Source organism: Coregonus clupeaformis, chromosome 9 (genome assembly GCF_020615455.1).
Source record: "Coregonus clupeaformis isolate EN_2021a chromosome 9, ASM2061545v1, whole genome shotgun sequence".
NCBI classification, from domain to species: domain Eukaryota; kingdom Metazoa; phylum Chordata; class Actinopteri; order Salmoniformes; family Salmonidae; genus Coregonus; species Coregonus clupeaformis.
Genome location: NC_059200.1, coordinates 9,316,880 through 9,327,639, shown reverse-complemented (window position 1 = coordinate 9,327,639; position 10,760 = coordinate 9,316,880). Strand labels below are relative to the sequence as shown.

General features: G+C 43.4%; 1 protein-coding gene across 3 annotated transcripts; it reads left to right on the top strand.

Annotated features, from left to right (window-relative positions):
• The first annotated feature begins 305 nt into the window (after positions 1–305).
• Positions 306–10,019, top strand: LOC121573702 (inositol-trisphosphate 3-kinase C-like). Of its 3 annotated transcripts, none has more exons than XM_041885872.1 (7): positions 306–437; positions 5,668–5,767; positions 5,946–6,159; positions 6,337–6,541; positions 9,014–9,115; positions 9,196–9,267; positions 9,372–10,019. In XM_041885872.1, exons 3-7 carry the CDS (start codon positions 5,972–5,974, stop codon positions 9,579–9,581), a joined length of 777 nt encoding a protein of 258 aa, XP_041741806.1. In that variant the 5' UTR covers positions 306–437; positions 5,668–5,767; positions 5,946–5,971; the 3' UTR covers positions 9,582–10,019. The 3 variants fall into 3 exon arrangements, with proteins under 3 accessions (XP_041741806.1, XP_041741805.1, XP_041741804.1); XM_041885871.1 differs by having other exon boundaries at positions 306–604; XM_041885870.1 differs by having other exon boundaries at positions 306–1,047.
• The last annotated feature ends 741 nt before the right edge of the window (positions 10,020–10,760 follow it).

The window sequence follows — 10,760 nt, the reverse complement described above, 5'->3', positions numbered from 1 at the left end:
TAGAGGATCATTCACAACTTTACACATTTAAACATTGAATGTACTCTCATTCAATGGGTTTTAGTTATGAATGCAAAGTGCTCTGGTTGTGTAGCACGTGCTAAATACATTATAAGCATTTTAAACTAAAATGGCAAATCTCCAGAAAATAAAGGCAAGACTAGTTCGTTATCATAAACTGAGCTACAGCCCCATGGCAAGACAGCCACTAATCGCTGATTAACATGGACAACGCAGTAGTTTATGGGTGGGGTTAACTGGGTCAACAGGGAGTGGCTAAAGAATAACAAATGCTGTTCTAGCACCCCTGCGTGGTGACGAAGAATTATTGCCAGCATCTGGTTGGAAACGTTTGGTCGTGGTTATAAAAATTTGAATGTTGCTAATTAAAACATCTCCGAGACATAGCAATATCTGCGTTATTTCCCGTGCAAAAGGTAATGTAACAATAGGCCTGTTTGGGTAGTTAAACTGTTTTGGATGGTTCAAAGGGGCATCGAGTTGCTGAGATCAGCCAGGTTATTGTTTCCCTTCATTCGGAGATAAAATGCACGGTGGCTCTCTCTTTTCGTTTGGATTATTCGTTCCGCAGCAGCGAAATCAGGTGAGGCTGCACTCATTCACCGCTAAATTTCCGATGAGGATGAATAAAACGCAGTGACCACAGCTCATACCCCGATGAGCATGGGTGATATGAAGCACAGTTCCCCAAACGCATCCGGGGATCGAGTATGGTCGGCAGACTCTACAAAACATGCTGCTGATTTCCTCTCACATTGCGAAAACGCACACGAAAACGATCCACAACTGGTGGTCAAATGTAATGCGAGCCCATGCCGAATTGAATTTGAGTCCATCAGGGTTAGCGGGATCTCCGTTGGCTCTCATCCCGAAGAGGATTCGATTTGCTCGGACAGTGGGTTCGGGGGCTCCCCCGCATCACTAATACTCAGAAAGCTGTCAAACGCCTCATCGTCTGGGTTGTCACCCGTCTCGTCTTTTGAAGAATATGAGGACGACCGCGGCTTTCCTGATGAGGTCCCCCGGGTGAGTGTGTGCAGGGTAATGTTGGTGAAACCATACAGGCGAGGAAGTACAGAACCAACGACGTTTATACAATGCCACACAAAGGAAGGGGTCCTTCTTCTAGTCCCTTGATTGGTTCCGGAGGCGTAGGAGGCGGGTCTGCTCTGTCCAGAGTAGAAGCCCCATTTTGTGCACGGCAGAGTCCTCTGCCCTAGGCACCCGACCAGTAGAAAGAAGTGCAGTTTGTGTGTGTGCGTAACTCGTGAGGCATGAGGATGAGTGTGCGTATGCATGGAGATGTGTGTGTGAATGTGTGTATGTTCTCAAAGGAAAGTCTCGTGGGGAGCAACCAGATTGTGGCCTGTGGCGTGGGTGTTGTCCTTGAGAAGATATTGGCTCTGTCCATTGTTCTTGCATAGGAACAGCATTGATTGAAAACAAGCTCCTAACATTAAAATGGGTCATGCACAAGATTTTAGTCAGACCAAGCTATAACATTTTAATATTTACTACGACAAATCCCCCTCTTCACGTCTCCCCAGAGACGTGACCAAGTAACAGTAAAGAAGGAAAACTTGAGACGTGACACAAGCTAACAGTGTAATTGGCAAAATAGGGAAAACTTTATCAGAAGATAAAGTTTTACATTCCCCCTCTTCACGTCTCACAAGAGACGTGACAAAAAGCTTAAATGCTGCAATTGGCAAAATAGGGAAAACTTTATCAGAAGATAAAGTTTTACATTCCTCTCCTCCCACACTTTCTTAACTTTCTTATACTTTTCTTTTCCCCCTACTCTCTCTGTCATTCGTTGTTGTAGGTATTCATTAAATTTGGGTTTAGCTATGTTTGGTCCTGCCATCTTGCTTTCTCTATCTTTATACACTTATTCCCGTCCCTGGTGTTTTATTTCCAAGGATGTATTATCGGTATCAATTACAGACTTATCTCATGTACGACACCCTCGTATATAAAGAGGCTGATTGTTTTTATATTATGTGTAATGCAATCATTATCATAAAATCAGAATTCTAGTCACATTATACCAATGCAGTAATTTCCACACACAGCACACACCACGCTTTAGTTATCTCACGCTTGTTCTAGAATCGTGCACAACTTCAATATCAGTCTCCCCAGTCCCCGGTTCCTGAAACCCTAGGTCAAATTCACTCAGATCCACAGATTGGTGTTCAGTCTCATAAGTCTCACTATAACTTCCCATCATCCATTACACGTTATAATACATAAAAACACAGACACGTTAAAATATAAACACAGCAAAACAAAACTGCCAATTAGAATACAATACCTTAAAAAATTTAGGTTACCAGAGCGTCCTAAAACATAGTCTCAGTTCAACTGCCACCCTTCACACAACCTTATACTTATGTGAAGTCACAGAAGCAACTGGATCCCTATCAAAGGATTTTCTTTAGACAACTCAATCACTAGGAAAGACTTAATCTCAGCTTAATTGTACCTTTCACACAACCATTTATATGGAACGTTTTAAGTGAAATCACAGAGATAACTGGCATCCCCGGGAATTTAATACCTCTGGTCAATTTTCGGTGATTCTCCCCCACCTAATGTCTAGAACTCTGCCACAGTTAAACTTCTACCTCCTCGCAACCTATAGGGTAGGACCTCCCCTAATAGGATTTATGCAAAAGGTCTCAGTTCAAACTGGGTCCCTTTAGGAATCTAGTTGTGGGTCAAATCTTATCCACCAATGCGTCAATCACGTAGTTCGACACATTCTGGATACGTTTATCTTTCTTATTCCTTATTCCTTATTCCTTATTCCTTAATTCCTTAGTATAAAACACAGTACCAGATATCTCATGTATGCCTTAATTCATTAGGATGGAAAATTATTTAACAAGTATTCATACTCACGCTCAGTACTACTGATCATAATTTGGTATTGGTCTATAATACAATATGCAAGATTTCGTTTTAACAGGCTCTGCATACCTTTTTAGAAGAGCGCGCTCTGATCAGGTTCCTGAGCCAAGACGAATAGTTGATTTCTCCAGGATTTTCAGGTCACTCTTCCGTCTGTTTTTAGATCGATGATTTGCCTTTTCCTCTCGCACCAACTTTTAGATCGAATTAAAAACCATCCTCTGCTACCATTTTTGTTGGTGAAACCATACAGGCGAGGAAGTACAGAACCAACGACGTTTATACAATGCCACACAAAGGAAGGGGTCCTTCTTCTAGTCCCTTGATTGGTTCCGGAGGCGTAGGAGGCGGGTCTGCTCTGTCCAGAGTAGAAGTCCCATTTTGTGCACGGCAGAGTCCTCTGCCCTAGGCACTCGACCAGTAGAAAGAAGTGCAGTTTGTGTGTGTGCGTAACTCGTGAGGCATGAGGATGAGTGTGCGTATGCATGGAGATGTGTGTGTGAATGTGTGTATGTTCTCAAAGGAAAGTCTCGTGGGGAGCAACCAGATTGTGGCCTGTGGCGTGGGTGTTGTCCTTGAGAAGATATTGGCTCTGTCCATTGTTCTTGCATAGGAACAGCATTGATTGAAAACAAGCTCCTAACATTAAAATGGGTCATGCACAAGATTTTAGTCAGACCAAGCTATAACATTTTAATATTTACTACGACAGTAACATTTGGGGAGTGCGCCCCTGTGAAGGAGAGGGCCCAACCAATATTATGGTAATGATCTCATACTCTTATCAGCTGCCATATGATGGGACCGATCAGCATGAGTCTGAAATAATGTAACATTCTGCTCAGGAAGATGCAGGTGTCATTAAATGATCTGTTTAGAACTGGCTTTGGCTCAACAGTTCTGCTTAGTTTAGTCTAAACTGCTGGAAATGAGGGCAACTTGTGATTTCTCCAGTCCCAGTAAATCTCCATCTGTCATGCCTGTAAATCTTATGCCTTTTCTGTTACTTTGAAGGCACTAATACTGGGTGTGTTTGGGAGCTAACCTCTGGGGGAAAAGAAGTCCACACTGGCACAGAAACTCGAAACACTTGTGATCTGTCTCCTATGTGCCCTCTCTCGCTTCCTTTCCTCGTCCCTCTGTATCTACAGACAGAGGCTCAAAGCCTGTCACTGTATAGGCTGAGCTGGGGATAGTATAGTTTTATTATGCTAGTAGCTATAGAACCTTTTAGGGCCTTAAAGAGTATTAGACTGATACAGAGATGATTACAGAATGCAGCACCAGGGTGTTGCATCATGTCTACTAGCCAACACTCAACAGTGTTATATAGTGACCGTTTGAGTATTGTCTGCATGAGCTAAGGTTTTCCACCCTCTCATTCCCTGATACTATGCAGGCCTCTCCCTTGGCATCCATAATTCATGGTTTTTATCTGCGTTGGCTGCCCATTATCCTACAGTTGACAACATGCAGGAGAGAGGGAATGGGTGATAGAAAAAGGATGGGCATAGATGTGTAGGGATAATATTAGAGATTGGGGAAAGATGGGACAATTATTCTTTGAAATCTCATTTTATTTGTATAGAAAAAAAGTAGTCTAGTTCTAGTAAACTAAGGATTGAAGTACAATAAGGTTTGGTCAACTCCTTGAGGTGTACACTCTCCTTGCCTGGGGGTTTGTAAGGGGTAGTTTCAGGTGTAGCTGCAGGCCACTACACTAATAGAGAACAGATTGGGCAAGTATTTCCACACAAACGCATATCCTCATCTGTACATACTATTGGGGGACACGTTTAGAGTATTGTGAATCTACAGAGACCTAGAGCAGAACAACAAACTCAACACCCACTGTGCATACTCACTGTGGTTTCTAACGTGTGGGTGTGGTCCATAGTTTTCTCAAGTTCACTACAGCTTTGATCAAAACAAGTCCAGCAGCCTGTAAATGTTTGAATGTGTGCAGCTGTTGCACTAACTATTAAAAAATATTGTGTAGTCAGGACATTACTGTTCCAGCTGGTTGATAGGTGTTATTAGGTAGGTAATGTTAAGCGTAGCACAGAGAATTGTCGACCAACCTTTACTTGGCGATACTTCCTTAATTCCCAACTTGGAAGACAACACGTGTTCTAAACTTCCATGTCTAGTTCGTTTTGAATTTAGAAAATGCTCCGTTATTAAATAATTTGTTGGATTACTTCATGGAGCAGAACATTTATTTAATTTAATAACGGAGCATTTTCTAAAAAAAACTTACAAAAAACTGAAACTAGACATGGAAGTTTAGAACACGTGTTGTCTTCCAAGTTGGGAATTGAGGAAGTTTCGGCAAGTAAAGGTTGATCTAAAATTCTCTGTGCTACGCTTAACATGACCTACCTAATAATGCATATCGGCCAGCAGGAACAGTAATAAAGGTCTGACTAGGCAATATTTTTAATAGCTACTGTTGCATAAGATCCCAGCCCAACCTCTCCTACATGTCTTGGCTCAGTCTGGTGGTCGGTCAATGGCTGTTTCCATAGAGACGCTCAGCCATAGGTTAGAAAGTTGTGTGACTGGGTCTGAAGTCTGAGGTTGTGTTGTTCTCATGACGGTGTCTCTCAGTGGAGTCACAAGGGAGTAGGAAAGACAGAGGAGGGACTGTAAGCTAGAGGTGTTGTACTGTACGCTAACGAATGGGGCTGTGAGGTGTAATGTGCACGATTACTTGCTCTCCCCATGCAGAGCATCACATGGAAGAAACCCATAAGCACAGGGACCTTGTCTCCCCTCTCCGTGCCCCCCAAGAAGCCACAGCCCTGGGTGCAAGTGGTTGGACATGCAGGTTGGTTCTTTGTCGGCCTTTCTTTCATTGGTATTTTTCTGCCTTGATGGTTTTGAAGTTAGTCTTTCTTACTGCTAATAAAAGATGGCTGTGTAGTACCAAATGTGTTTTGAAAGTATAACACTCCTAGTCTCTTCCCTCTCCACCCTCTTGCCCCTGCTCATGGCTGGCGGGCCAGGGAGCTTCCATGCAGGGGACTATGGGATGCTGCTGAAGCGCTACACTGAGGGGGAGCAGCAGTGCCTGCAGAGGCTGATGGAGGACTCTCTGAGGCCCTTCGTACCATGCTACCACGGAGTGGTGCAGCGGGCCGAGCAGGACTACAACATGATGGACGACCTGCTCACTCACTTCAACTCCCCCGCCATCATGGACTGCAAGATGGGCACCCGGTGTGTGTGACTGTGTGATTCAGAGACACTGGGAGCTGGTTTACCCTGACCCAGATTAAACCAACCTCTGGGCTAAAGTGTTCTTTTGAGTCCAGGAATAGGCAAACCGACTCTGGGTGTGTTGTCTTGTCTTGTGATGAGTATGTGTATATAATATTGAGTTGTCTGCTCTGTTAGGACATACCTGGAGGAGGAGCTGATGAAGGCTCGGGAGCGGCCCCAGCCTCGTCAAGACATGTATGAGAAGATGGTGGACGTGGACCCAGAGGCCCCCACTGCAGAGGAGCAAGCCCTACAGGCAGTACTCAAGACCAGATACATGCAGTGGAGAGAGACCCTGAGCTCCACCACCACTCTGGGTTTCCGCATCGAGGGAATCAAGGCATGGACACGCACACAGACAAATGCAGGGAGATAAGTTGGTTAGATGTATTGCTCCATTGTGTTTCTATGGCTTAAGTGCTGTATGATTGGAGCCAAGGTTGTTGAACTTTGGAAGAGAAATGACATCTTAGTCATTTAGCAGACAAGGATTTATTTAAGGTTTTTCTTTAAAGAGTTAAGGTTTCAGACGTTAGAAATATCTGAATAGAACTTACATCATACTTTTTCATTGCTTCCTCATACTATAGCCTCAACCATTAGTTTTCTACAATCTTTCTTTCAATGCTTGAACATTTGCGTCAGAGTGAGAGAGCAGCATACCACCCTGCATCCCACTGCTGGCTTGCCTCTGAAGCTAAGCAGGGTTGGTCCTGGATGGGAGACCAGATGCTGCTAGAAGTGGTGTTGGAGGACCAGTAGGAGGCACTCTTTCCTCTGGTCTAAAAAAATATATAAAAATGCCCCAGGGCATTGATTCGGGACATTGCCCTGTATAGGGTGCTGTCTTTCAGATGGGACGTTAAATGGGTGTCCTGACTCTCAGTGGTTACTAAAGATCGCATGGTGTTGACCCCGGTGTCCTGGCTAAATTCCCAATCTGGCCCTCATACCATCATGGCCTCGTAATCATCCCCAGCTTCCAATTGGCTCATTCCTCTCCCCTGTATCTATTCCTCAGGTCGTTGTTGTAAATGAGAATGTGTTCTCAGTCAGCTTACCTGGTAAAACAAAAACTGCTCTGAGGTTGCCCCAGCTGATAAAAAATAAATACAACTCTAAACTGCAAAGAATTCCACTAGGCCTAGCTTAAAACGGATAGTTTTGGTTCATCCCCATTGTTTTGTTTAAGTGAAAGACTGATCATTTCAGACTGCTCTGGGATTTTCCCATTAGGCAGGGGATAAAAAAACAACCATACTGCAAATAATTTCAATAGCCTAACATAGGACCTATACTGGGGCCCAAGTTTGATTGAAATGAATAGGAGCGTCTCACACTTGGCAAAAGTTGCGTGTCCAATGTCGCTAGCAGGTCAGTCAAAAATATATATTTTTCTGTCTCCTCCCTGTTGTTTAAGGGACTGAAGAGTTATGGCATTTCTGCGTGTAAACAACTATTTCCAATTTTTTGGGCAAGTGGCCATAATCTTCGGACAACCAAAGAATACTCCTGACTTGCCCGATAGGCAAGTGCCTTTCAGACCTAAATGTAATTCCCTGAGGATGTTGCCAAAATAATTGTATGTAAAGGTGCCTGTTTGGGCATGTATGTCTCATGCACGGTTACCTCAAATTATTGGCACCCTTGATAAAGTTGAGTAAAAAATACTGAGCTATATTGTATGCTCCCCCAAAAATGTTTTTGTACTAATACAATTGTTAAGAGAAAAATATTGTTTAACAAGTAATTGGGAGAAAAAAATCTCCAGATGTAAAAAATGTTGGCACCCCTGTTTTCAATACTTTGTGCACCCTCCCATTGTGAGGATAATGGCACTTAGCCTTTTTCTATATTGTTTTATGAAATTGGAGAACACATTAGGATGGATCTTAGACCATTCCTCCATACAGAATCATTCCAGATCCTTGATATCCTTCGGTCTGCCCTTATGGACTGCCCTCTTCAATTCAAACCACAGGTTTTAAATGGGGTTCAAGTCTGGAGACTGAGATGGACATTGCAAAATGTTGATTTTTGTGGTAAATTAACAATTTCTTTGTAGATGTTGATGTGTGCTTGGAGTCATAGACTTGCTGCTACGTTTCAGCCTCCTGGCATTGGCAACCGGGTTTTAGGCTAAAATGTCCTGGTACTTGGTAAAGTTTATGATGCCGTTGACCTTAATAAGGGCTCCAAGATCAGTTGAAGCAAAACAGCCCCATAACATCAAATATTCACCACTATATTTTACAGTAGGTATGAGGTTCATTTCTGCTTATGAATCCTTATTTCGCGGTGAAAGCCACCACTGGTGTTCGTGGCCAAACAGCTCTATTTTCATATCATCTGACCATAGCACCTGGTTCTAATCCAAGTGCCAATGCTTTTTAGCAAACTCCATGTCTTTACATTTGTTGGTTGCTCTTAATAAAGGCTTTTTTATGGCAACCCTTCCAAATAGCCTATTGACATGGAGATGGTGTCTAATTGTAGATTTTGAGACTTGGTGACCTCAAGATGTGACCAAGTTCTGTTACAGGTTGAGAGAATGCCAAGAGTGTGCAAAGCTGTCATCAAGGCAAAGGGTGGCTATTTGAAGAATCTCAAATATAAAATATATTTTGGTTAGTTTAATTTTTTTTGGGTTACTACATGATTCCATATGTGTTATTTCATAGTTGTATTGTCTTCACTATTATTCTACAATGTAGAAAATAGTAAAAAATAAAGAAAAACCCTTGAATGAGTAGGTGTTCTAAAACTTTTGATGTGTATTATATGTCTACAACATTGTTAAATCCCTGTGTAGAAGGCTGATGGTGTGTGCAACACAAACTTCAAAAGGACCAAGAGCAGAGAAGAGGTGATGCAGGCACTGCAGGACTATGTGGGCTGCAATGCCCTAATTCTGGTGAGTGTGTGTCGCTCTTAATCTTACCCCCTTCATCCCCCTTCCTCTCTCAGGATTACATTTCTCGTCTCCATTTTCAGAAGGGATATCTAAGACGACTGAAGGAGCTTCGACAGGTGTTGGAGACATCCGACTTCTTCAGGACACACGAGGTAAGCTGTTTTGCACTGCTTTCGCAGTATAATGGATGCTTTGCATGTCTTGATGCTGGTCTATGTATGGAGAGGTGCACACTAGCATCTGTCTCTCTCTGTAGGTGGTGGGCAGCTCCCTGCTTTTTGTGCATGACAGTACAGGGAAGACTGGAGTATGGATGATTGATTTTGGGAAGACTGTTCCCCTGCCGCCGCCTCTCACCCTGGACCACCACACCCCCTGGGAAGAGGGCAACCGAGAGGACGGGTACCTGTGGGGCCTGGACAACCTCATCGATGTCCTGACTGACATACTGCCTCACCTGAACTGAACCTCAATCTGACTGACACAGGACCTCATCCCAACCAAAACTCCCTCTCCCACCTGAACCATACAGTATCTGAATGGCCATGTCACCTTTCAACTTAGAAGGTTGGACAACCAAGAGACTGTTCACACATTGGACTTGGATTCTGTGTTGGTGTTTTTAACCACATCATTAATGATGTTAGTTACTAGTGTACATTTTTGTAAGAGAGCTTTATAGATAAAAAGAAAGCAATGAATTGACCTACGTGACTTCAATGAGGGCCAGCCTATTTTCTGGTAAAGAATGCAGTGATGTGTACTGAACCTGTCACCCATAATAAAGTGTAGTGCGCTATGATAAACTGCATCTAATGGGTTTAATGTAATGTCAGCTGCATTCATATACAGTGCATTCGGAAAGTATTCAGACCCCTTGACTTTTTCCACATTTTGTTATGTTACAGCCTTATTCTAAAATGGATTAAAAATAAATAATCTCATCAATCTACACACAATACCCCATAATGACAAAACAGAAACAGTTTTTTTGAAATGTTTGCAAATGTATTATAAATACAAAACTGAAATATTACATTTACATAAGTATTCAGACCCTTTACGCGGTACTTTGTTGAAGCAGCGATTACAGCCACGAGTCTTCTTGGATATGACGCTTACAAGCGTGGCACACCTGTTTCTCCCATTCTTCTCTGCAGATCCTCTCAAGCTCTGTCAGGTTGGATGGGGAGCGTCGCTGCACAGCTATTTTCAGGTCTCTCCAGAGATGTTTGATCGGGTTCAAGTCCGGGCCCTGGCTGGGCCACTCAAGGACATTCAGAGACTTGTCCCGAAGCCACTCCTGCGTTGTCTTGGCTGTGTGCTTAGGGTTGTTGTCCTGTTAGGTGAACCGTTGCCCCAGTCTGAGGTCCTGAGTGCTCTGGAGCAGGTTTTCATCAAGGATCTCTCTGTACTTTGCTCCGTTCATATTTCCCTCGATCCTGACTATTCTCCCTGCCGCTGAAAAACATCCCCACAGCATGATGCCGCCACCACCATGCTTCACCGTAGGGATGGTGCCAGGCTTCCTTCCGACGTGACGCATGGCATTCAGGCCAAAGAGTTCAATCTTGGTTTCATCAGACCAGAGAATCTTGCTTCTACTGGTCTGAGTCCTTTAGGTGTCTTTTGGTAAACTCCAAGC

What these genes read in the sequence shown, in the direction of transcription:
- LOC121573702 (XM_041885870.1), top strand. Translation starts at nt 679, where the DNA reads ATGAGCATGGGTGATATGAAGCACAGTTCCCCAAACGCATCCGGGGAT. An exon ending in TCCGCATCGAGGGAATCAAG is followed by an intron (nt 6,542 to 9,013) that starts GCATGGACACGC and finishes ATCCCTGTGTAG; the next exon opens with AAGGCTGATGGTGTGTGCAA. An exon ending in ACTTCTTCAGGACACACGAG is followed by an intron (nt 9,268 to 9,371) that starts GTAAGCTGTTTT and finishes CTCTCTCTGTAG; the next exon opens with GTGGTGGGCAGCTCCCTGCT.